General features: G+C 45.0%; 1 protein-coding gene across 1 annotated transcript in view; it reads left to right on the top strand.

Moving 5' to 3' along the window:
• LOC134355105 (chromogranin-A-like) overlaps positions 1-27,092 on the top strand; it is a 44,427-nt gene extending 17,335 nt beyond the window's left edge. The window contains exons 2-6 of the mRNA XM_063064848.1: positions 3,066-3,112; positions 5,526-5,616; positions 5,856-5,924; positions 12,238-13,085; positions 26,181-27,092. Coding sequence (XP_062920918.1) covers positions 3,066-3,112; positions 5,526-5,616; positions 5,856-5,924; positions 12,238-13,085; positions 26,181-26,264 — 1,139 coding nt within the window. The 3' untranslated portion in view covers positions 26,265-27,092. The remainder of the gene's footprint in view (positions 1-3,065; positions 3,113-5,525; positions 5,617-5,855; positions 5,925-12,237; positions 13,086-26,180) is intronic.
• Positions 27,093-27,377: the final 285 nt, after the last annotated feature.

The following is a 27,377-nucleotide window of genomic DNA, read 5'->3' as shown; positions in this document are numbered from 1 at the left end:
TGGACTTGGGAAAGAAATGTGGATGGTAGTTTGCCTCCCAGGTGCCAGGGTCCGGAATGTTTCTGATCACATCCATGATATCCTGACGTGGGAAGGAGAACAGCCAGAAGTCGTGGTACATATTGGTACCAACGACATAGCCAGGAAAAGGGAGGAAGTCCTGAAAACAGACTACAGAGAGTTAGGAAAGAAGCTGAGAAGCAGAACCACAAGGGTAGTAATCTCAGGATTGCTGCCTCTGCCACGTGACAGTGAGTATAAGATTAGAGTGAGGTGGAGGATAAATGCGTGGCTGAGGGATTGGAGCAGGGGGCAGGGATTCAGATTTCTGGATCATTGGGACATCTTTTGGGGCAGGAGTGACTTGTACAAAAAGGACGGGTTGCACTTGAATCCCAGAGAGACCAAGATCCTGGTGGGAAGGTTTGCTAAGGCTACTGGGGAGAGTTTAAACTAGAATTGCTGGGGGGTGGGAACCGAACTGAAGAGATGGAGGAAGAGGTGGCTGGCTCACAAATAGAGAAAGCTTGGAGACAGTGTGAGAGGGCGGATAGGCAGGTGATAGAGAAGGGATGCGCTCAGACTGATGGTTTGAGATGTGTCTATTTTACTGCAAGAAGCATTGTGAACAAGGTGGATGACCTTAGAGCGTGGATCAGTACTTGGAGCTATGATGTTGTGCCCATTACAGACACTTGGTTAGATCAGGGGCAGGAATAGCTACTTAGAGTGCCAGGCTTTAGATGTTTCAGAAAGGACAGGGAGGGAGGTAAGAGGTGGGGGCACAGCATTGCTGATCAGAGATAATGTCACGGCTGCAGAAAAGGAGGATGTCATAGAGGGATTGCCTACTAAGATTCTGTGGGTGGAAGTTAGAAACAGGAAACACAGAAACATAGAAAACCCACAGGACATTACAGGCCCTTCGGCCCACAAAGTTGTGCCGAACAGGTCCCTACCTTAGAAATTACTATACTTACCCATAGCCCTCGATTTTTCTAAGCTTCATGTACCTATCCAGGAGTCTCTTAAAAGAGCCTATCATATCCACCTCCATTGCCGGCAGCCCATTCCACACACTCACCACTGCGTAAAATACTGACCTCTGACATCTCCTCTGTACCTACTTCCAAGCACCTTAAAACTGTGCCCTCTTGTGCTAGCCATTTCAGCCCTGGGGAAAAGCCTCTGACTATCCACATGATCAATGCCTCTCATTATCTTATACACCTCTATCAGGTCACCTCTCATCCTCTGTCGCTCCAAGGAGAAAAGGCTGAGTTCACTCAACCTATTCCGATAAGGCATGCCCCCCAATCCAGGCAACATCCTTGTAAATCTCCTCTGCACCCCTTCTATGGTTTCCACATCCTTCCTATAGTGAGGTGACCAGAACTGAGCACAGTACTCCAAGTAGGGTCTGACCAGGGTCCTATATAGCTGTAACATTACCTCTCGGCTCTTAAACTCAATCCCACGATTGATGAAGGCCAATACACCGTATGTCTTCTTAACCACAGAGATAACCTGCACAGCAGCTTTGAGTGTCCTATGGACTCGGACCCCAAGATCCCTCTGATCCTCCACACTGCCAAGAGTCTTACCATTAATACTATATTCTGCCATCATATTTGACCTACCAAAATGAACCACTTCACACTTATCTGGGTTGAACTCCATCTGCCACTTCTCAGCCCAGTTTTGCATCCTATTAATACCCCACTGTAACCCCTGACAGCCCTCCACACTATCCACAACACCCCCAACCTTTGTGTCATCAGCAAATTTACTAACCCATCCCTTCACTTCCTCATCCAGGTCATTTCTAAAAATCACAAAGAGTAGGGGTCCCAGAACAGATCCCTGAGGCACACCGCTGGTCACCAACCTCCATGCAGAATATGACCCGTCTACAGCCACTCTTTATCTTCTGTGGGCAAGCCAGTTCTGGATCCACAAAGCAATGTCCCCTTGGATCCCATGCCTCCTTACTTTCTCAATAAGCCTTGCATGGGGTACCTTGTCAAATGCCTTGCTGAAATCCATATACACTTGAAAATTTTTACAGATGTACCACGGACAGCATTCTAGCAGGCTGCGTCAACTTGTGGTGTGGGGGGTGGGGGGCAGTGGCTACTGCACAGGATCGAAGTAAGCTGCTAGGATTTGTAAACTCAGTCAGCTCCATCATGGGCACTAGTCTCCGTGGTATCCAGGACATCTTCAAGGAGCGGTGCCTCAAAGGCAGCATCCATCATTGAGGACCCCCATCACCCAGGACATGCCCTCTTCTCATTGCTACCATCAGGGAGGAGGTACAGGAACCTGAAGGCACAAACTCAGTGATTCAGGAACAACTTCTTCCCCTCGGCCATCTGATTCCTGAACGGACATTGAACCCGTGAACACTACCTCACTTTTTTTATTTCTGTTTTTTCTGTTATTTAATATAACTAATAAATATACATATAGTAGTTCACATTTTTTTCCTATTATTATATATTGCATAGTACTGCTGTGGATTCTGATTCTGAACACCTCTATCGAGTCATCTCTCATCTTCCTTTATCCTAAGGGAAAAACCCGAGCACAATCTACCTCCTTAATCCTGGTAAAGCTCCTCTGCACCCTCCCTAAAGCTTCTGGAGGTTCAAAGGTTCATCTTATTGTCAAAGTATACCTGTACAATACAACTCTGATATTCATCTTCTCCAGAAGGCCATGCAATACAGAAAAACCACGGGAGTCATTGAAAAGGAAAAAGAAACAAAACTCTCAAATCCCAAACCCCTGACCCCCCCCGCTGCACAAAAAGCTCGCAGATTGCCCCCTCAGAAAACCTTCCACATCCTTCCAATCATGAGGTGACTGAAACTGAGCTCGATACGCCAAGTGTGATCTAACCTGGTGCACTGAGTGTCGTCCAGCTCCAAAGAGACTGGGGGAGTTAGCTGAGACATCCTGGGGGCGGGAGGTGCAGGATAGAGGCTGGGGTTGTACCTCAGAGTTGTGTTAACATTGACTGCCCTGCCTGTCACTGTACATCAACTGTTTCTCTCTTGCAGTGACCTGTCGACCACTGTCATCCAAGATCCTGAAGGACGATGATAAGGTAAATTAGTCCCTGTCTTGGCTTTGCTCAAATGTCCACTGCCTTTTGTCCTCTGCCATTTCATCATGAGCTGATCCATTCTCCCATTTAGTCTCACTCCCACGCCTTCTCACCATAACCTTTGATACCCTGGCTACTCAGATACCTATCAATCTCTACCTTAAATACACCCAATGTTTTGGCCTCCACTGCCGCCCGTGGCAACAAATTCCACAGATTCACCACCCTCTGGCTAAAAAAATTCCTTTGCATCTCTGTTCTGAATGGAAGACATTCAAGGATGTTGTTGAAAATTGTCTTGGCAACGACAGAGCTTCAATCTATGTGAAATCCCCTATTATGTATCATTTTCTAAAAATCGTCTTTATTTGTTATCTCGATTCACATTTCAAGTCAGTTGAAATGCTGCCCACAATGTGAGCTGAAACCATGAAGTCGTCGTCGTCGTGGCTATCCCTCAAGGTCGAGGATGATGGTCTTCGTTCTGAAGAAGTGACCCACAGAGTGAAGACGCCTGTGCGTGTATTTGTTTAACGTGTACTTGATGTTGCACTCCAAGAAGCACACGATACTTCACAAATCAACCAACTGGTTCCAATGGCACGGAAACCACGACGATTGGAGCTGGTGGATTTGTTGCAGCCTTCATCCGCCTTCACAGCCATTGAGTTTAAAGTAACTTCTTCTGCCTGTTCCACCGTTGAGGTCTTGGTTGGATTGTTCTTTGTCAGGGACCTCACCCTTGACCTTACCGCCATGGGTGACCCTACCAGGAGCATAGCTCCAGACAGCATTGCTCTCGGGATCACAGGACCACACAAGCCTCTCCACCGCAACAAGGTGACAATCCACGGAGAAGAAACCATGAAGTGCAACATGTCACTAAAGATTCATTTTCTGCCTTCCCATTTAGACTTCTTCCCAGAAAACCTTAGCGCTGTCAGTGACGAACGCAGTGAAAGGTTTCACCAGGACATTGCGATCATAGAGAAACTGTTTCAGGGCAACTGGAATCCATCAATACTGGCTGATTATTGTTGGACACTTAAGTGAGAAGCCTCAGACACTGAGCACAAATGAAAATCATCAACAAAACATTGTTAGCTTAGTTGAACTACTGCAAAGCTATGCAATTAAATGCATTATACTCAATAAAAGTTAATTTCTTGTTTCTCCAAATTGAAGTTGTATTTCTGTTCAGCTTCAAGCAGTCTCTCATCAACAAACCAAATTTCTGAGGAAGCAACATGTTCTAAAATATTAGTTGTCCAAGTTTGTTTGGCAGAGCAGATGAAAGGCCAAATGACCTAATTCTGCGCTGATGCCTTATGGGCTTGTGCAAATGAGAACAAATTCCTCCTTGACATTGTTAAATATTTGAGTTTAAGCTGTTAGTAATAGTGTCCATCTTGTACATTCACATGGGCCAAATCATTTACCCTAACTTGTTATACACTATATGTAACTCCAGACACAGTGTGATTTGGAGACACAAGACACTGCTGAAATAACCAGAGAAGTTGATTCATAAACACAAGAACTTCTGCAAGTGCTGGAAATCCAGAGCAACACACACAAAATTCTGGAGGAACTCAGCAGGTCAGACAACATCCATGGAAGTGAATAAGCAGTGGACATTTTGGGCTGAGACCCTTCATCAGGACTGAGGAGGAAGGGAGAAAGGGTAAGACACCAGAATGAAAAGGTGGAGGGAGGGGAAGGAGGACAGCTGGAAGGTGATAGCTGAAGCCAAATGGGTAGGAAAGGTCAAGGGCTGGAGAGGAAGGAATCTGATAGGAGAATAGAGTGGACTGAAGATTCAAAGTACATTTGTTATTGAAGTATGTATGCAGTATACAACCCTGAGATTCATCTTTTCACAGACAGTTACAAAACCAGGAAAACCATGGAACCTGTTCAAAGAAAAACATCAACCCCGCCCCCCCGCCCCCGCCATGTGCATATGGCACAAATAGACAAGCGAAAAACACCAAAAATAAAACTTTAAACCACAAGTCAAACCGTCCAGGAGAAAGGGAAGGAGGAGGGGCACCAAGGGAGGTGGTAGGCAGGCGAGAAAGAGTAAGAGGCCAGAGTGAGGAATAGAAGAAGAGGGGGAGGGAAAGGGTTTTTAAACTGGAAGGCGGAATTGAAATTCATGCCATTAGGCTGACTGTCCATTTCCCTCCACAGATGCTGCTTGACCCCTTGAGATCCTCCAGCAAGTTTGCCTGATAAGGTTGTTACTTTCCATCATTAGGTGGCAGTTCAGGGAGAGTGAGGGATGGGAATTATCATGCTGATTTTGTTTGTGATATCTATTAAACATGAACGGAATAAGGGGCAGTTAGTCTTCGGGAGGTTGAACGACCTGCAATTCAGTGTCCATCTGTACCTTTGTCTCCCCCTGCAGGTTACCAGATGTATTGCCGAGGTGATTTCAGATACTCTCTCCAAACCCTCACTGCCTCTCAGTGATGAATGCAGCAACATTCTCAAAGAAGGTTAGTCAGCCCGTTCCTCCGATACTTTCCTCTGCCCATTCTCTGCCTCTCTCCCAGTTGTGCAACTGCATGTCTGCTACATGCTCTCTGTCTCTCTCTCTCTGTCACTCACTGTGTCTCTCTGTCTCTGTTGCTGTGCATCCTTTCGACTATATTTTCATAATCTGCCTGGATCTTTTTCAATCCTTTGCATTTAAGATGGTCACAGTGCTAACTGCAGTATTTATCCCTCCTGCTAGATGAGACAGTTCTGGCTATGGTGCATCATCAGAATCTTCTGAGGGAGCTGGAGGAACTCACACATCACGGTACAGTGACCACGTCAAACTGCTGTGGCTGTCGTTTGTGGTGTAAACATCCACCTGCAAACAATTGTAGGATTCTCACCATCTCTCATTCTCTCTCTCTCGAGTCTATCTCACACTCTCGTTCCATCTCTTTCTATCTTTTTTCACTCACCATTTATTTGTATCCGTTTTCTCCCCCCTCATTTTATCTATCTACCTATCTATGTCTCTCCCCTTCCCCATCCCCTCAATCTCTTTTCCTTCTCACTATCTTCTTTCTATCCCCTCTCTCTAATTCTCGATCATCTCTCTGCTGTCTCTCTGTCCTCTCTCCCCCTCCCTCTCTCCTTCTCTCTCCCCCCTCTCCTTCTCTCCAACCCCTCCCTCTCTCCTTCTCTCACCCCCTCCCTCTCTCCTTCTCTCACCCCCTCCCTCTCTCCTTCCCTCACCCCCTCCCTCTCTCCTTCCCTCTCCCCCCTCCCTCTCTCCTTCCCTCTCTCCTTCCCTCTCCCCCCTCCCTCTCCCCCCTCCCTCTCCCCCCTCCCTCTCCCCCCTCCCTCTCCCCCCTCCCTCTCCCCCCTCCCTCTCTCCCTCCCTCTCTCCCTCCCTCTCTCCCTCCCTCTCTCCCTCCCTCTCTCCCTCCCTCTCTCCCTCCCTCTCTCCCTCCCTCCTCTCCCCCCTCTCTCTCTCCCCCCCCCTCTCTCTCCCCCTCCCTTCTCTCCTTATCTTTATATTTCTGTGTCTCTTCTCTTTCCTCTCAATAAATTCCCCAGTATGAATAGTCAAGTTTAATTTCTACCGAGAAGCAGCTGAGGACCAGAGTCAGATTTAATATCACGGCATATGTCATGAAATTTGTTATGTGGCAGCAGTACAATGCAATGCATAATAATAACAAAACTATAAATTATAGTAAGAAATTTATATTTAAAAATTAAATTATATTAGTAGCGCAAAAAGCAAGACAGAAACTTAATGAGGTACTGTTCATGGACTGTTCTGAAATCGGATGGCAGAGGGGAAGAAGCTGTTCTTGAATCACTGAGTGTATGCCTTCAGGCTTCTGTACCTCCTCCCTGATGGTGGCAATGAGAAGAGGGCACGTCCTGGGTGGTGGGGGTCTTGAATGACAGAAGCTGCCTTTCTGAGCCATGGCCTTTTGAAGATGTCCTGGATGCTGTGGAGGTGGGTGTCCGTGATGGAACTGACTGAGCTCACAACTTTCTGCAGCGTTTTCCAATCCCGTACATTAACACCTCCGTACCAGATGGTGATGCTGCTGGTTAAAATGCTCTTCACAGTACACATGTAGCAATATTTGAGAGTCTTTAGTGACATACCAAGTCTCCTCAAACTCCCAGTGAAATATAGTTACTGTTTATCAGTTGTCGACCTGAGGATACATTTCCTTCACATATTCTCTTCACTCTATCCATCCCACCCCATCCTCCTTGTAAAATAAAGTTGCTTTCTCACTTGCCCGGATCTGACGAAGGGTCTCCAATCTGAGGCATTGATTCTGGTCTTTTCTTACCACAGATGCTGCCTGATGTTCTGAGTACCTCCACCATTCCCTATTGTTACCTCAGATTTCTATCTTCTGCACTATTTTAGATTTTCAAACCCTATCTTAAAATGACCTGTCCTCAAGACACTGGTAGAATGATCAAAGGCAGACCTGCATCTTGATAAGGACTTTCATAATCTCAGTATGGTCGTTAGCCAATGAACTTACAGTCCTTGTTGTTATTTAGGAGATCCAGTGAGGTCAGGAGCACCAGCGGCAGCGACGTGATAATCCATAGTAATGATATTAGTTGGGTAATCAGCATAGTTAATTTGCAGGACAACAAATGCGATGTTAGCATTCATTTCAAGAGGACTAGAATATAAAAGCAAGGATGTAATATTGGGGCTTTATAAAGCACTGGTGAGGCTTCATTTGGAGTATTGGGAGCAGATTTGGACCCTTAGGATGTGCTGACATTGGGCAGCGTTCAAAGGAGATTCACGAAAAGGATTCCGGGGTTGAAAGGCTTATCGCATGAGCGTTTAATGGCTCTGGGCCTTGACTCAGAAGAATGAGGGGTGACCTAATTCAAATCTATCGTCTGTTGAAAGGCTTTGATAGAGTGGATATAGAGAGGATTTGTACTATGGTGGAGGAGTTTAAGACCAAAGGACTCGGGTTCAGAATTCATTTTGAATGGAGATGAGGAGGAATTTCTTTAGCCAGAGGGTGGTGAATCTGTGGAATTCATTACCACAGGCACCCATGGAGACCAAGTCATTGGGTATATTTGAGGCAGAGGTTGATAGATTCTTCATTAGTCAGGGCATGAAGGGATACGGGGAGACGGCAGGAGATTGGGGCTGAGAGGGAAAATGGATCAGCCATGATGAAATGGCTGAATGGCCTAATTCTGCTCCTATGTTTTGTAACTGAAAAACATTAAACTAATTCAAAAGAAGACGCTGGAGTCCAAAGTACAGGTCTAACTTCAAGTTTACTTTAAGAGAGGTGTGCATGTGTCACGTGGTAACGTAATGATATATGCAGGTCACGTACATATGACCTGTAATTATTTCAACAAACAAGAATGCTTAAGCAAACGATATATTTAACCATATAACCATATAACAATTACAGCACAGAAACAGGCCATCTCGACCCTTCTAGTCCGTGCCAAACTCTTACTCTCACCTAGTCCCACCGACCTGCACTCAGCCCATAACCCTCCATTCCTTTCCTGTCCATACATCTATCCAATTTAACTTTAAACAACAACATTGAACCTACCTCAACCACTTCTGCTGGAAGCTCGTTCCACACAGCTACCACTCTCTGAGTAAAGAAGTTCCCCCTCATGTTACCCCTAAACTTTTGCCCTTTAAATCTCAACTCATGTCCTCTTGTTTGAATCTCTCCCACTCTCAATGGAAAAGCCTATCCACGTGAACTCTATCAATCCCCCTCATAATTTTAAATACCTCTATCAAGTCCCCCTTCAACCTTCTACGCTCCAAAGAATAAAGACCCAACTTGTTCAACCTTTCTCCGTAACTTAGGAGATGAAACCCAAGGAACATTCTAGTAAATCTCCTCTGTACTCTCTCAATTTTATTGACATCTTTCCTTGTTGACCAGAACTGTACAAAATACTCCAAATTTGGCCTTACCAATGCTTTGTACAATTTCAACATTACATCCCAACTCCTATACTCAATGCTCTGATTTATAGAGGCCAGCATACCAAAAGCTTTCTTCACCACCCTATCCACACGAGATTCCACCTTCAGGGAACTATGCACCATTATTCCTAGATCCCTCTGTTCTACTGCATTCTTCAATGCCCTACCATTTACCATGTATGTCCTATTTTGATTAGTCCTACCAAAATGTAGCACCTCACATTTATCAGATTAAACTCCATTTGCCATCTTTCAGCCCACTCTTCTAACTGGCCTAAATCTCTCTGCAAGCTTTGAAAACCTACTTCATCATCCACAATGCCACCCATCTTAGTATCATCTGCATATTTACTAATCCAATTTACCACTCCATCATCCAGATCATTAATGTATATGACAAACAACATTGGACCCAGTACAGATCCCTGAGGCACACCACTAGTCACCGGCCTCCAATCTGACAAACAGTTATCCACCACTACTCTCTGGCATCTCCCATCCAGCCACTGCTGAATCCATTTTACTACTTCAATATTAATACCTAACGATTGAACCTTCCTAACTAACCTTTCGTGTGGAACCTTGTCAAAGGCCTTACTGAAGTCCATATAGACAACATCCACCGCTTTACCGTTGTCAACTTTCCTTGTAACCTCTTCAAAAAATTCAATAAGATTTGTCAAACATGACTTTCCACACACAAATCCATGTTGACTGTTCCTAACCAGACCCTCTCTATCCAGATAATTATATATACCATCTCTAAGAATACTTTCCATCAATTTACCCACCACTGACGTCAAACTCACAGGCCGATAATTGCTAGGTTTACTCTTAGAACCCTTTTTAAACAATCGAACAACATGAGCAATACGCCAATCCTCCGGCACCATTCCCGTTTCTAATGACATTTGAAATATTTCTGTCAGAGCCCATGCTATTTTCACACTAACTTCCCTCAAGGTCCTAGGGAATATCCTGTCAGGACCCAGAGACTTATCCACTTTTATATTCCTTAAAAGCTCCAGTACTTCCTCTTCTTTAATCATCATTGTTTCCATAACTTCCCTACCTGTTTCCCTTACCTTACACAATTCAATATCCTTCTCCTTAGTGAATACCGGAGAAAAGAAATTGTTCAAAATCTTCCCATCTTTTTTGGCTCTGCACATAGCCGTCCACTCTGATTCTCTAAGTGACCAATTTTATCCCTCACTATCCTTTTGTTATTAATATAACTGTAGAAACCCTTGGGATTTATTTTCACCTTACTTGCCAAAGCAACCTCATATCTTCTTTTAGTTTTTCTAATTTCTTTCTTAAGATTCTTTTTACATTCTTTATATTCCTTGAGCACCTCATTTACTCCAAGCTGCCTATATTTATTGTAGATATCTCTCTTTTTCCGAACCAAGTTTCCAATATCCCTTGAAAACCATGGCTCTCTCAAACTTTTAACCTTTCCTTTCAACCTAACAGGAACATAAAGATCCTGTACCCTCAAAATTTCACCTTTAAATGACCCCCATTTCTCTATTACATCCTTCCCATAAAACAAATTGCCCCAATCCATTCCTTCTAAATCCTTTCGCATCTCCTCAAAGTTAGACTTTCTCCATTCAAAAATCTCAACCTTGGGTCCAGTCCTATCCTTCTCCATAATTATATTGAAATGAAAAGATTTACAAGATTACTCAAATATTACTGAAATATTAAGTACACAATTGGCGTAATGCTTTGTAGAGCCAGCTGTAAGGTGGATGTTTATTTCTCTCTGCTGCCCATGAGGTGTTTGTACATTCTCATGTTGGTTTCCACCAGGTGCTCTGGTTTCCTCCTACATTCCAAAAATGTACGTGTTAGGCTTAGTAAGCTGTGGGCATGCTATGTAGGTGCAACACTTGTGGGCTCCCTCCTGAGCATCTTGGACTGTGGTTGTTGACACAAACAATGCATTTCACTGTTGGTATACATCTGACAAATAAAGCTTAGCTCTTTGCTGGCCACAGGACATCAGGAAGAAATGGCTCACTCTTCCTCAAGATAAAAGGCAGGAAATCCTCCATATCCAGAGACTTGGAATAAGATGCCTTGATATGAGCCCTTTCAGACTGCAACATTACCACCCCATCCCACCAAATTCTGGGCTGGAGTGGGACTTGAACCCACAGCCTCCTGCCTCAGAGGCAGGAATCCTGTCAACGAGCCACATTTCTCAGTCAGGCTCAGTCAATCTGGTGTAGAACCAATAACGTGATAATGGCATCCGGCAGGAGAGCAGCTAGTTGAGGCATTGTTGAGGACCTCAAGACAAACTAGCCCAATGATGGGGGCCAGTGCCTGTGGGATTGGTCAGTGAACTGGATGGGAGCTTTTATCAAGGCCAATTTTCCTGGCAGTAGTCCACCAGCTGATGAACCCAAAGGAATGTGTTGCAGGAGTTGCCAGTCAGTGTTGAACTCAGCGTAAGACTGCCTTAGGGACTCCAGCTCTGAAATTTTCCTCTGGCTTTACTCTCAAAGCCTCCCCCATGAGTGGGTACAGCCAGAAGGCAGTGGAGGTTTGAGATCAGAGTTTTCCTTCTCCAAGATGAGCTGCCAACTACGGCTGACGAGCCCCATCTGCCTGAAGTGACTGGTTTTAAGGCACCAGTAACCCGCCTTTTCTCCTTCTCCTGTCAGTAGAAATGATTCTGCTGGGTTTGGTAACTAAGCCGCATATAAAGGACAGGACTGGACTTGGGTTGTCAGAGACTATTTGAGGTGCATGTCATTGGGAGCGGGAGCTTGCCACCCCCAGCTATAAAAACCTCAAGGAACCTGTCATCACTTTCCATCTAATCCTTAGTTCGCAATTCCTCCAGGGTCCCTCCTACTTATTCTATCTCGTCCCCTCACTATTTTATATCCTGATTAGACCGTGTAATAGGAACAGAATGCTAACTGGCCCATCGAGTCTTCTCCACAACTTTTTCCCCACCCTACCCCATTCTCCTACCTTCTCCCCCTGTCCTTTGATGCCCTTACTAATTAAGAAGCTATCAATCTATTAAGACTCCTCTCAACAAACTGCCCTAATTTATCCCATCTTTCCTCATGGCAACATCCTCGAATGTTTTAACCCTTGTGTTTCTTGTCCACAGGAGAGAGTTCAGCCAAGCAAAGGTCTCTCAATGGTGACAAGAAGTGGAACTACCCGATGGCAGGAGTCACAGAGTGGAATGAGGCAGAGAATTTGGAGAAGAGGGATGAAAGGGGGGAAGATCTCAATGGCCAAGGAGGATCCCATGTGAAGAAGGATCTCCTTTCAAAGGAAGAGGAAGACATGGTGCGATACAGGAAAAGCAAAGAGCAGAACAAGAAAAGCGAAGAGCTGAACATGGAGGAACAACACGAAGACAAGGAAGCTGTTAACAGTAAAGATGACACCAAGGCAGTGGTCCATGCGAGCAAGGAAGAGGTTGTTGATAAAGACAAAGAAAGTTCTGAGAGGAGGCATGGTGAGTCATCTGAGGAGGATCAAAGTTCCAGTGAGGTTGGGCAAGAGGAACGTGACCTCCTCAAGATCGATGAGCTCCTCAAGAAGATCGCCAAGCAGGAACTGGGAAACCAGCAAGGAGGGAAGAAACACTGGGGTGAAGGGAAAGATGATGGCAGCACGGGGAACAAGCACGGACCGGTGAGTGTTGAGAAGCGAGTTCAGGAGAATGCCAGTGATGAAGAGACTGATCAGTTTGAAGCAGGGCAGAAAGGGATGAAGATGCTGGGGGTCGGAACCCACCTGCAGGGAGAGGGTAGCAAGCAATCCCTCGAGCAACAGGAGATCGAGGATAAGAGACACCATCACTTTAGCGTGGACTTGAAGAAGAGACACGAGGGTGAGATTGAACAGGAGTGGAAGAGGAACCGTGATTTGGAAAGCAGCAAAGAAGAGGATAGTGAGGATGAAGAGGAGGAGGGAGAGGAAGAAGAAAAGAGAGTGAAATATGAGGTTGGTAAAAATAGGTTTTCTCCATTTCCCCAGGTGAAGGTGATGATTATAGAGTATAGAACACTGCAGCACAGAAACACGCCCTTCGGCCCATCTATCTGTGCTGAACTGTTACTCTTCCTAGTTCCATTGACTCGCACCTGGACTATAGCCCCCCCCCCCCATACCCTTCCCATCCATGTACCTATCCTAACTTCTCTTAAATGTTGCATTTGAACCTGTATCCACCTCTTCTGCTGATAACACGTACTACATGCACACCACCCTTTAAGTGAAGAAGTTCCTTGTCATGTTCTCTTTAAATATTTGACCTTTCTCCCATAACCTATGACCTTTAGTCCTAGTCTCACCCAACCCCAGTGGAAATAGCTTGCCTGCATTTACCCTTAATATAATTTTAAACCCCTACCTATAATTTTGTATACTACTATCAAATCTCCCCTCAATCTTCTACATTCCAGGGGAGAAAGTCGTAACCTATAACTCAGGTCCTCAAGTCCCAGCAACATGCTTGTAAATTTTCTCTGCACTCTTTCAAGCTTATTGACATCTTTTCTGTAGACAGGTGATCACAACTGCACACAATACTCCAAATTTGCCCTCACCAAACTTCGACATAACATCCCATCTCCTGTACTGAAGACTTTGACTTATGAAGGCCAATGTGCCAAAAGCTTATGACCCTATCTATCTATGATGACACTTCCGAGGAATTATGGATCTGTATTGCCATGTCCCTGTGTAAGTCCTGCCCTGTCTAGTCCACAATACAAGGCACACAATGAGATTCAAAGTTCAAACTTTCAAAGTATATTCTCAAGAGGTGGGGTGGCGTTGCTGGTTAAAGATGAGATTAACGCAATAGAAAGGAAGGACATAAGCCGGGAAGATGTGGAATCGATATGGGTAGAGCTGCGTAACACTAAGGGGCAGAAAACGCTGGTGGGAGTTGTGTACAGGCCACCTAACAGTAGTAGTGAGGTCGGAGATGGTATTAAACAGGAAATTAGAAATGTGTGCAATAAAGGAACAGCAGTTATAATGGGTGACTTCAATCTACATGTAGATTGGGTGAACCAAATTGGTAAAGGTGCTGAGGAAGAGGATTTCTTGGAATGTATGCGGGATGGTTTTCTGAACCAACATGTCGAGGAACCAACTAGAGAGCAGGCTATTCTGGACTGGGTTTTGAGCAATGAGGAAGGGTTAATTAGCAATCTTGTCGTGAGAGGCCCCTTGGGTAAGAGTGACCATAATATGGTGGAATTCTTCATTAAGATGGAGAGTGACATAGTTAATTCAGAAACAAAGGTTCTGAACTTAAAGAGGGGTAACTTTGAAGGTATGAGACATGAATTAGCTAAGATAGACTGGCAAATGACACTTAAAGGATTGACGGTGGATATGCAATGGCAAGCATTTAAAGATTGCATGGATGAACTACAATTGTTCATCCCAGTTTGGCAAAAGAATAAATCAAGGAAGGTAGTGCACCCGTGGCTGACAAGAGAAATTAGGGATAGTATCAATTCCAAAGAAGAAGCATACAAATTAGCCAGAGAAAGTGGCTCACCTGAGGACTGGGAGAAATTCAGAGTTCAGCAGAGGAGGACAAAAGGCTTAATTAGGAAGGGGAACAAAGATTATGAGAGAAAACTGGCAGGGAACATAAAAACTGACTGTAAAAGCTTTTATAGATATGTAAACAGGAAAAGACTGGTAAAGACAAATGTAGGTCCCCTGCAGACAGAAACAGGTGAATTGATTATGGGGAGCAAAGACATGGCAGACCAATTGAATAATTACTTTGGTTCTGTCTTCACTAAGGAGGACATAAATAATCTTCCAGAAATAGTAGGGGACAGAGGGTCCTGTGAGATGGAGGAAATGAGCGAAATACATGTTAGTAGGGAAGTGGTGTTAGGTAAATTGAAGGGATTGAAGGCAGATAAATCCCCAGGGCCAGATGGTCTGCATCCCAGAGTGCTTAAGGAAGTAGCCCAAGAAATAGTGGATGCATTAGTGATATTTTTTCAAAACTTGTTAGATTCTGGACTAGTGCCTGAGGATTGGAGGGTGGCTAATGTAACCCCACTTTTTAAAAAAGGAGGGAGAGAGAAACCGGGGAATTATAGACCGGTTAGCCTAACGTCGGTGGTGGGGAAACTGCTAGAGTCAGTTACCAAAGATGTGATAACAGCACATTTGGAAAGCAGTGAGATCATCGGACAAAGTCAGTATGGATTTGTGAAAGGGAAAATATGTCTGACGAATCTCATAGAATTTTTTGAGGATGTAACTAGTAGAGTGGATATGGGAGAACCAGTGGATGTGGTATATTTGGATTTTCAAAAGGCTTTTGACAAGGTCCCACACAGGAGATTAGTGTGCAAACTTAAAGCACACGGTATTGGGGGTAAGGTATTGATGTGGTTAGAGAATTGGTTAGCAGACGGGAAACAAAGAGTGGGAATAAACGGGACCTTTTCAGAATGGCAGGCGGTGACTAGTGGGGTACCGCAAGGCTCAGTGCTGGGACCCCAGTTGTTTACAATATATATTAATGACTTGGATGAGGGAATTAAATGCAGCATCTCCAAGTTTGCGGATGACATGAAGCTGGGCGGCAGTGTTAGCAGTGAGGAGGATGCTAAGAGGATGCAGGATGACTTGGATAGGTTGGGTGAGTGGGCAAATTCATGGCAGATGCAATTTAATGTGGATAAATGTGAAGTTATCCACTTTGGTGGCAAAAATAGGAAAACAGATTATTATCTGAATGGTGGCTGATTAGGAAAAGGGGAGGTGCAACGAGACCTGGGTGTCATTATACACCAGTCATTGAAAGTGGGCATGCAGGTACAGCAGGCGGTGAAAAAGGAGAATGGTATGCTGGCATTTATAGCAAGAGGATTCGAGTACAGGAGCAGAGAGGTACTACTGCAGTTGTACAAGGCCTTGGTGAGACCACACCTGGAGTATTGTGTGCAGTTTTGGTCCCCTAATCTGAGGAAAGACATCCTTGCCTTAGAGGGAGTACAAAGAAGGTTCACCAGATTGATTCCTGGGATGGCAGGACTTTCATATGAAGAAAGACTGGATGAACTGGGCTTGTACTCGTTGGAATTTAGAAGATTGAGGGGGGATCTGATTGAAACGTATAAGATCCTAAAGGGATTGGACAGGCTAGATGCAGGAAGATTGTTCCCGATGTTGGGGAGGTCCAGAACGAGGGGTCACAGTTTGAGGATAAAGGGGAAGCCCTTTAGGACTGAGATTAGGAAAAACTTCTTCACACAGAGAGTGGTGAATCTGTGGAATTCTCTGCCACAGGAAACAGTTGAGGCCAGTTCATTGGCTATATTTAAGAGGGAGTTAGATATGGCCCTTGTGGCTACAGGGGTCAGGGGGTATGGAGGGAAGGCTGGTGCAGGGTTCTGAGTTGGATGATCAGCCATGATCATAATAAATGGCAGTGCAGGCTCGAAGGGCCGAATGGCCTATTCCTGCACCTATTTTCTATGTTTCTATGTTTCTATGATATGTATCTGTTACCATCCACTGCCTTTAGATTCATGTTCTTGCAGACTTCTACAGGGAAAAAAGAAATGGAATAGAATTTATGAAGAACTATACATAAAGACTGACAAAGAACTAGTGTTCAAAAGAAGACAGACTGTAAATAAAAACAATACCGGGAGCATCAGTTGTCAGAGTCCTGGAAAGCGAGTTTACAGATCAGGGAATCAGTTCATTTGGTACATTGGCCTTTATTAATTGTAGTATTGAGTGTAAGAGCTGGAATGTTATGATGAGGTTGTATAAGGCATTGGTGAGGCCGAATCTGGAGTATTGTGTTCAGTTTTGGTCACCAAATTACAGGAAGGATATAAATAAGGTTGAAAGAGTGCAGAGAAGGTTTACAAGGATGTTGCCGGGACTTGAGAAACTCAGTTACAGAGAAAGGTTGAATAGGTTAGGACTTTATTCCCTGGATCGTAGAAGAATGAAGGGAGATTTGATAGAGGTATATAAAATTATGATGGGTATAGATAGAGTGAATGCAAGCAGGCTTTTTCCACTGAGGCAAGGGGAGAAAAAAACCAGAGGACATGGGTTAAGGGTGAGGGGGGAAAAGTTTAAAGGGAACATTAGGAGGGGCTTCTTCACACAGAGAGTGGTGGGAGTATGGAATGAGCTGCCAGACGAGGTGGTAAATGTGGGTTCTTTTTTAACATTTAAGAATAAGTTGGACAGATACATGGATGGGAGGTGTATGGAGGGATATGGTCCGTGTGCAGGTCAGTGGGACTAGGCAGAAAATGGTTCGGCACAGCCAAGAAGGGCCAAAGGGCCTGTTTCTGTGCTGTAGTTTCTATGGTTCTATGGTTCAGGGTAGTGGTGGGTGAAGTTATCCAGGCTGGTTCAGGAGGCTCGATGATGTGTGTGACAGAGCTCTGCTCCGTGTAAATGTGCTCAGTGGTGGCGAGGGCTTTGCCTGTGATGGACCGGGTTGTGTCCACACTCTTTGTAAGCGTTTCAGTTCCAGGCTGTAATGCAACCAGTCAGGATACTCTCCGCTATTTATAGAAGTTTGTCATGGTTTTCGGAGACAGGCGGAATCTGTGCAAGCTTCTAAGGAAGTAAAGGATGCTGTTGTGCTGCCTTTATCATGACACTTCTGTGCTCTATGATGACACAAGGGCGCGGAAAACACCACCTACAGCGAGGTAACTGATCTAGCGGATTCGGCGGACTAGACTCTCAAGAGTGCAGGTACAGTTGGGGTGCCATCTTGGTAGCGGAAGACAAACTTAACTTGTGGGTTCAATGAAGCAGAGTTCGGCTGCATCTGCCTGCATTTGAGTAGTCTCCCTCCTCTCGCTACTATCGTTGGTGGGGAGTGCAGGAGTCTTGGGACGCACGCTGCAGGTTTGGGAGCAGCTGCTGCCGTGCGAGCATGGAGCTTCAGGGCAGAGACTCCACTCTGATCAGCACTGAACGGGCTCCACCGTCGTGGCTCGCTTTCGGGGACTCTGCCCGTTCGTAGTCGATGTCTTTTTGTTTACCATGTTGTTTTTTCCTGTTTGCATGATTTGTCCTCGTTTGCAAATTGGATATGTATGTGGTGGTCTTGTGTGTGTGTGTGTGTGTCTGCGTGTGTGTGTGTGTGTGTGTGTGTGTGTGTGCGTGTGCACGTGTGTGTGTGCGTGTGCACGTGTGCGTGTGCGTGTGTGTGTGTGTGTGTGTGTGTCTGTCTGTCTGTCTCCTGAGACACCAGGCAAGGTCATTTGATTCCAAACAATTGGTTTATTGATCATTACAGAATGTCTCTCTGGTGCTTCCCACTCCCTCCCCTCTCTCTTGCCTTTTTCCAACCATGAATCCCCTGTTCCTGCTCCCTTCCCACTCTCAGTCCACAATAGAAACCCATATCAGAATCAGGTTCATCATCATTCGCATATCATGAAATTTGTTTTTTTTTGTGGCAGTAGTACAGTGCAATACATAAAATTACTACAGTACCGTGCAAAAGTCTCAGGCCCCCACCCACTATATTTTTGTGCCTTTGGGTATTGCATAGTACTGTCCTTCAAAGAACACAGTTCACTGTATGTTTTGATGTACACGCGACAAATAAGGATCTTTAATTTTTAAAGAATGGAAGCATACAGTGAAATGTGTAGTTATGTGTCAACACCATCACAGTCCAGTGATAGGCCTATCAGTGTCATCACACTTCCAGCACCAACGTAGCATGCTGACAACCTACAAACCCGAAACCTAACCCCTCCCGCGTTTACGTTGACGTTTGTTGGTTTGGGGAAGTGTTTGCACCAGCCATGCTGAACCAGGCAGGAATAGAGACAGGATATGTCACAATGCAGAACTCTCGAAGCCACAAGGGCAGACCTTCGCTTGTCGGAACAGATTAGGGGAAGGAAGACGTACGTTTCGAAAACACCTTTTTTGTAACCTCCGTGCACCGCAGAATGCTCAGTGGCTGGGTATGCCCAGTTCCAGCCGTCAGCACTGCAACCAGCACGGCAAGCTTCCTCCTATAGATCTCTGCTAACAACTGGATGACCTCATGTTCAAAGCTCAAAGTAAATTTATTATCAAAGTGTGTATACATATGTCACCATATGTGGAAGTGCAGGACAGATATATTCCAAATAAGAAGAATTTTTCAAAGGGAAGAAGGACACTACCGTGGCTGACAAGTGAAGTCAGAGCCAAAGTAAAAGCAAAAGAGAGGACATACAAGGAAGACAGAGCTCGTGGGAAAGTAGAGGATTGGGAAGCTTTTAAAAACTTGCAGAAGGAAACTAAGAAGGTCATTAGGAAGGAAAAGATGAATTATGAAAGGAAGCTGGTGACTAATATCAAAGAAGATACTAAATGCTTTTTTAAATACATAAACGGTAAAAGAGAGTCGAGGGTAGATGTAGGACCAATACAAAATGATGCTGGAGATATTGTGATGAGAGATGCAGAGATGACAGAGGAACTGAATGTGTATTTTGCATCAGTCTTCACAGTGGAAGACATCTGCAGTATACCGGACATTCAAGAGTGTCAGGGAAGTGAAGTTTTTGCAGTGAAAATTATGACTGAGAAGATGCTCAGGAAGCTTAATGGTCTGAAGGTGGATAAATCTCCTGAGCCTGATGGAATGCACCCTTGGGTTCTGAAGGAAGTAACTGGGGAGATTGGGGAGGCATTAACGATGATCTTTCAAGAATCGATAGATTCTGGCATTGTACCAGATGACTGGAAAATTGCAAATGTTACTCCACTATTTAAGAAGGGTGGGAGGCAGCAGAAAGGAAACTATAGACCTGTTAGCCTGACATCAGTGGTTGGGAAGTTGTTGGAATCGATTGTTAGGAATGAGATTACGAAGTACCTGGAGGCACGTGACAAGATAGGCCAAAGCCAGCATGGTTTCCTGAAAGGAAAATCCTGCCTGACAAACCTACTGCAATTCTTTGAGGAAGTTGCAAGCAGGGTAGACAAAGGAGATGCAGTAGATGTGGTGTACTTGGATTTTCAAAAGGCCTTTGACAAGGTGCCATACATGAGGCTGCTTAGCAAGATAAGAGCCCATGGAATTACAGGGGAGTTACTTCATGGGTGGAGCATTGGCTGATCGGCAGAAAACAGAGAGTGGGAATAATGGGATCCTATTCTGGCTGGCTGCCGGTTACCAGTGGAGTTCTACAGGAGTTGGTGTTGGGACCACTGCTTTTTACAATGTATATCAATGATTTGGACTACAGTATTAATGGATTTGTGGCTAAATTTGCCAATGATACAAAGATAGGTGGAGGAGCAGGTAGTGTTGAAATAGAGATACTTAGTTTAGGGGAATGGGCAAAGAAGTGGCAAATGAAATACAATGTTGGAAAATGTATGGTCATACACTTTGGTGGAAGAAATAAACAGGCAGACTATTATTTAGATGGGGGGAGAATTCAAAATGCAGAGATGCAAAGAGACTTGGGAGTCCTTGTGCGGGATACCCTAAAGGTTAACCTCCAGGTTGAGTTGGTGGTGAAGAAGGCGAATGCAATGTTGGAATTCATTTCTAGAGGTGCAGAATTAAAGAGCAGGGATGTGATATTGAGGCTCTATAAGGCACTCGTGAGACCACACATGGAGTATTGTGTGCAGTTTTGGGCTCCTTATTTTGGAAAGGATATACTGACATTGGAGAGGGTTCAGAGAAGATTCACGAGAATGATTCCAGGAATGAAAGGGTTACCGTATGAGGAATGTCTGGCAGCTCTTGGGCTGTATTCCCTGGAGTTCAGGAGAATGAGGGGGGATCTCATAGAGACATTCTGAATGTTAAAAGGCTGAACAGATTAGATAGGACAAAGTTATTTCGCATGGTAGGGGAATCTATGACAAGAGGGAATGACTTCAGGATTGAAGGACGCCCATTTTGAACAGAGATGCGGAGAAATTACTTTAGTCAGAGGGTGGTAATTCTGTGGAATTTGTTGCCACGAGAGGCTGTGGAGGCCAAGTCATTAAGTGCATTTAAGGCAGAGATAGATAAGTTCTTGATTAGCCAGGCCATCAAAGGGTATGGGGAGAAGACAGGGGAGTGGGGATGACTGGAAGAATTGGATCAGCCCATGATTGAATGGCAGAGCAGACTCGATGAGCCAAATGGCCTACTTCTGCTCCTATATCTTATAGTCTTGTATACAATCCTGAGGTTTAAGTTTCCTATGGGCATTCACTGTAGAATGGAGAATTACAATAGAATCAATGAAAAACTACACACAAAGACTGACAAACAACTGAACTACAGAAGAAAGACTTTGCAAATAATAGATAGATAGATAACACCAAGATGGGGAGCATAGTGGACAGTGAGGGAGGCTATCATAGCTTACAGGGGTATCTGCATCTGCCGGAAAAATGGCAGATGGAATTGAATGCGGACAAGTGCATGGTGTTGCCCTTGGGTAGGACCAGCCAGGGTAGATCTTACACAGTGAATGGTAGGGCAGTGAGGAGCGTGGTAGAACAATCGAATTGGGGAATTCAAGTACATAATTCATTGAAAGTGGCATCACAGGTAGATAGGGTTGTGAAGAAAGCTTTTGGCCCATTGGCCTTCATAAATCAAAGTACTGAGTACAGGAGATGGGATGTTATGTTGAAGTTGTATAAGACGTTTGTGAGGCCCAATTTGGAGTATTGTGTGCAGTTTTGGCCACCTACCTACAGGAAAGATGTAAATAAGGTTGAAAGAGTACAAAGAAAATTTACAAGGACGTTGGCGGGTCTGGAGGACCTGAGTGAAAAGAAAAGGTTGAGTAGGTTAGCTCTGTATTCTTTAGAAGGTGGAAGCTTGAGAGGAGATTTGATAGAGGTATACAAAATTATGAGCAGTATAGAAAGGGTAAATGCAAGCAGGCTTTTTGCACTGAGGTTAGGTTTGACTACAGCCAGAGATCATGAGTTAAAGGTGAAAGGTGAGAACTTTAAGGGAAACATGAGGGGAAACTTCTTCACGCCGAGAGTCGTGTGAATGTGGAATGAACTGCCAGCACAAGTAGTGCATGTGGGCTCAATTTGAACGTGAGAGAAGTTAGGATAGATACAAGCGTCTGGAGGGCTGTGGTCCCCTTGCAGGTCAATGGAAGTTTTGGCATGGACTAGATGGGCTGAAGGGCCTGTTTCTGTGCTGTGCTTCTCTGATAGATTTTAAAAAAAGAATATAAGTTGTCAAGTCCTTGAAAGTTCATCCCTAGATTGTGGAATCAGTTCAGAGTTGTGGTGAGTGAAGTTATCCACACTGGTTCAGGAGCCTGATGGTTGTGGGGTAATAACTGTTCCTGAACCTGGTGGTGTGGGACCTGAGGCTCATCGTGGTGAGTGAAGTTATCCACACTGGTTCAGGAGCCTGATGGTTGTGGGGTAATAACTGTTCCTGAGTCCATAGGCTGCTATACCTCCTTCCTGATGGAAGCAGCAAGCAGAGAGCGTGGCCTGGATGGTGGATGTCCTTGATGACTGAGAGAAAGTGAATAAATAGTGGAGACCCTTCATCAGATCCTGATGAAACATTCCGGCCCAAAACGTTGACTGTTCATTCCCTTCCGTAGATGCTGCCTGACCTGCTGAATTCCTCCAGCATTTTGTCTGCTGCTCGAAACATGGTTAATCAATACACCAATAACCTAAGTTAGAGGTAGAATGTTCCCACCAGCCCTTCACAAGGAAACCGCCCCCCCATCTTTTATAGATATGTAAAAAGGAAAAGATTGCTAAAGACAAATGTAGGTCCCCTGCAGACAGAAACAGGTGAATTGATCATGGGGAACAAGGACATAGCAGACCAATTGAATAATTACTTTAGTTCTGTCTTCACTAAGGAGGACATAAATAATCTTCCAGAAATAGTAGCGGACAGAGGGTCCAGTGAAATGGAGGAACTGAGCGAAACACATGTTAGTAGGGAAGTGGTGTTAGGTAAATTGAAGGGATTGAAGGCAGATAAATCCCCAGGGCCAGATGGTCTGCATCCCAGAGTGCTTAAGGAAGTAGCCCAAGAAATAGTGGATGCATTAGTGATAATTTTTCAAAACTCGTTAGATTCTGGACTAGTTCCTGAAGATTGGAGGGTGGCTAATGTAACCCCACTTTTTAAAAAAGGAGGGAGAGAGAAACCGGGGAATTATAGACCGGTTAGCCTAACGTCGGTGGTGGGGAAACTGCTGGAGTCGGTTATCAAAGATGTGATAACAGCACATTTGGAAAGCAATGAAATCATCGGACAAAGTCAGCATGGATTTGTGAAAGGAAAATCATGTCTGACGAATCTCATAGAATTTTTTGAGGATGTAACTAGTAGAGTGGATAGGGGAGAACCAGTGGATGTGGTATATTTGGATTTTCAAAAGGCTTTTGACAAGGTCCCACACAGGAGATTAGTGTGCAAACTTAAAGCACACGGTATTGGGGGTAAGGTATTGATGTGGATAGAGAATTGGTTAGCAGACAGGAAGCAAAGAGTGGGAATAAACGGGACCTTTTCAGAATGGCAGGCGGTGACTAGTGGGGTACCGCAAGGCTCAGTGCTGGGACCCCAGTTGTTTACAATATATGTTAATGACTTGTATGAGTGAATTAAATGCAGCATCTCCAAGTTTGCGGATGACACGAAGCTGGGTGGCAGTGTTAGCTGTGAGGAGGATGCTAAGAGGATGCAGAGTGACTTGGATAGGTTGGGTGAGTGGGCAAGTTCATGGCAGATGCAATTTAATGTGGATAAGTGTGAAGTTATCCACTTTGGTGGCAAAAACAGGAAAATAGATTATTATCTGAATCTGAAAGTGGGCATGCAGGTACAGCAGGCGGTGAAAAAAGCGAATGGTATGCTGGCATTTATAGCGAGAGGATTCGAGTACAGGAGCAGGGAGGTACTACTGCAGTTGTACAAGGCCTTAGTGAGACCACACCTGGAGTATTGTGTGCAGTTTTGGTCCCCTAATCTGAGGAAAGACATCTTTGCCATAGAGGGAGTACAAAGAAGGTTCACCAGATTGATTCCTGGGATGGCAGGACTTTCATATGAAGAAAGACTGGATGAACTGGGCTTATACTCGTTGGAATTTAGAAGATTGAGGGGGGATCTGATTGAAACGTATAAAATCCTAAAGGGATTGGACAGGCTAGATGCAGGAAGGTTGTTCCCGATGTTGGGGAAGTCCAGAATGAGGGGTCACAGTTTGACGATAAAGGGGAAGCCTTTTAGGACTGAGATTAGGAAAAACTTCTTCACACAGAGAGTGGTGAATCTGTGGAAGTCTCTGCCACAGGAAACAGTTGAAGCCGGTTCATTGGCTATATTTAAGAGGGAGTTAGATATGGCCCTTGTGGCTAAAGGGATCAGGGGGTATGGAGGGAAGGCTGGGGCAGGGGTTCTGAGTTGGATGATCAGCCATGATCATAATAAATGGCGGTGCAGGCTCGAAGGGCCGAATGGCCTACTCCTACACCTATTTTCTATGTTTCTATGTTTCTATCACTGAGCACATCTACATGGAGCGCTGTTGTAGGAAAGCAGCGTCCATCATCAAAGACCCCACCACCCAGACCATGCTGCCATCGGGGAGGAGGTACAGGAGCCTCAGGTCCCACACCACCAGGTTCAGGAACAGTTATTACCCCACAACCATCAGGCTCCTGAACCAGTGTGGATAACTTCACTCACCACAACTCTGAACTGATTCCACAAACTACAGACTCACTTTCAAAGACTTTACAACTCCTATTCTCTATTATTTATATTTTATTTGCACAATTTGTCTCTTGCACATTAGTTATGCCAGTCTTTATTTATGTATACGTAGTTTGCAAACGTCTTTCTTTATTTTTGTTGTAAATGCTTGCAAGAAAATAAATCTTTTGGAAGTATATGGTAAGATATGCATTCTTTGATAATATATTTACTTTGGACTTTGAACTTTGGGAACACTACAGAGATTCTCAGGGACCAGCCTACATACACCACAGCAAATTCCTAATACATGTAAATGTATAAGGCCATATGACCATAAGACATTGGAACAAAATTAGGCCATTCAGCCAACTGAGTCTGCTCGGACATTCCATCTTGGCTGATTTATTATCCCTCTCAACCCCATTCTCCTGCTGTCTTCATGTAACCTATGACACCCTGACTAATCAAGAACCTATCAACCTTCACTTGAAATGTACCCAATGACGGGGCCTTCACAGCCCTCTATAGCAATGATGAAGAAATTACTCTTCACCTCTGTTCTAAAGGAGTGTCTTTCTATTCTGAGTCTGTATCCTCTGGTCTTAGACTCCCCCCCCCCCGCCCCCCACACAATAGAAAACATTATCTCCACATCCACTCTGACTAAACCTTTCAACATCTGATGTGTTTCAATGAGGTGCCCCCCATTCTTCTAAATTCCGGTTGTACAGACACGGAATCATCAAACACTCCTCATACATTAATACTTCTATTCCTGGAATCATCCTTGTGAACCTTCTCTGGGCCCTGTCAAATGTCAGCACACCTTGGATAAGGGGCCCGCAACTACTCACAGTCTGACCAGTGCTTTATAAAGCCTCAGTAATCTTTGCTTACATTCTAGTCCTCTCAAAATGAATGCTAACACTGCATTTTCCTTCCTCACCACCAATTCAACCTGCAAGTTAACCTTTGGGGAATCCTGCACAAGGACTCCCAAGTCGCTTTGCACCTTTGATTTCTGAATTTTTTCCTCATTTAGAAAATAATTGATACCTTTATTCCAGCCCAACATACACTTCCCGACACTGTATTCCATCTGCCGTTTCTTTGCCCATTCTTCTAATCTGTCCAAGTCCTTCTATACAGACACCTTGCTTCCTCAACACAACCTGCCGCTCCACCCATCTTTATATTATCCACAAAGCTATCGATTCCATCCGCCAAAGCACTGACACACGATATAGGAAGAACCCTGACCCTTTCGGACCGTCACCGGCAGACAATCGGAAAAGGTGAATGGAGCTGATTTCTAACTTTTGACCCACTCTGTCTGACTTCCCCAGGTTGGTAAGCTGAGGAACCTTGCTGAGATCGAGAAGGAACTGAAGGAGGTTGCTGAGAAACTGAGAGAGATCCGGCGGGGATGAGGCTTGTGCTTGGCTCCAATGACCCTGACCATCCTTTGTTGTGTCACGCCGGCCTCTCACCCACTGCTCTGGCTCTGTACTGTTATAGTCCAAAGCGGGGACAGACATGGTGCAGTAATGCATGCTATACTCTTCAATCTTTATTGCTCTTTCCGTAACTGGCAATGTCACTCCGTCAATGACAGGATTGGATTTAGGAAACAGCAACCCCTTCCCTTGCTTTTAACGGGCTTGGAGTATTGTGTGCAGGTCTGGTCACCCAACCACAGGAGGGGGGTCAATAAGGTTGAAAGAGTACAGAGAAACTTTACAAGGATGTTGCCGAGATGTGAGGACCTGCGTTAGAGGAAAGGCTGAACGGGTGAGGACTTTATACCCTGCAGCGTAGGAGAAGCAGGGGAGATTTATTTAATAGATGTGTACAGAATTATTTGGAGTATAGACAGGCTTTTTTTCTCTGAGACTGGGTGCGACTAGAGCTAGAGGTCATGAGCTAAGGGTGAAAGGTGAAATATCTCAGGGGGACCTGTGGGGGAGTTTCTTCACTGAGAGGGTGGTGAGAGTGCGGAACGAGCTGGCGGTGGAAGTGGTAGCTGTGGGTTCCCCTGCAACATGTAAGAAAAGTTCGGATCAGTACATGGGTGGGAGGGGTATGAAGGGGAGGGTTGATGGGACGAGGCACATTTAATAGTTCAGCACAGACTAGATGGGTGGAATGGTCTGTTTCTGTGCTGAAGTATTCTATGATGCTATGACAGCAATGACTCTCGTATGGCACTGCTCCAGGAGAGAGAGAAGAGGGTTGCGTGCTTGTTGATGCATGCTTCACCCGTGGAGAAACAGAGTGGGGGGGGGAGGGAGAGATTGAGAGTGTGGGGGGAGGGAGAGATTGAGAGTGTGGGGGGAGGGAGAGATTGAGAGTGTGGGGGGAGGGAGAGATTGAGAGTGTGGGGGGAGGGAGAGATTGAGAGAGTGGGTGGGAGGGAGAGATTGAGAGAGTGGGGGGAGGGAGAGATTGAGAGAATGGGTGGGAGGGAGAGATTGAGAGAGTGGGGGGAGGGAGAGAGTGGGGGGGAGGGAGAGATTGAGAGAGTGGGTGGGAGGGAGAGATTG

The sequence above is a fragment of the Mobula hypostoma genome, chromosome 12 (genome assembly GCF_963921235.1).
Source record: "Mobula hypostoma chromosome 12, sMobHyp1.1, whole genome shotgun sequence".
NCBI classification, from domain to species: Eukaryota; Metazoa; Chordata; class Chondrichthyes; order Myliobatiformes; family Myliobatidae; genus Mobula; species Mobula hypostoma.
The sequence above is the reverse complement of the archived record's forward strand: the minus strand, read 5'-3'. Positions and strand labels throughout refer to the sequence as shown.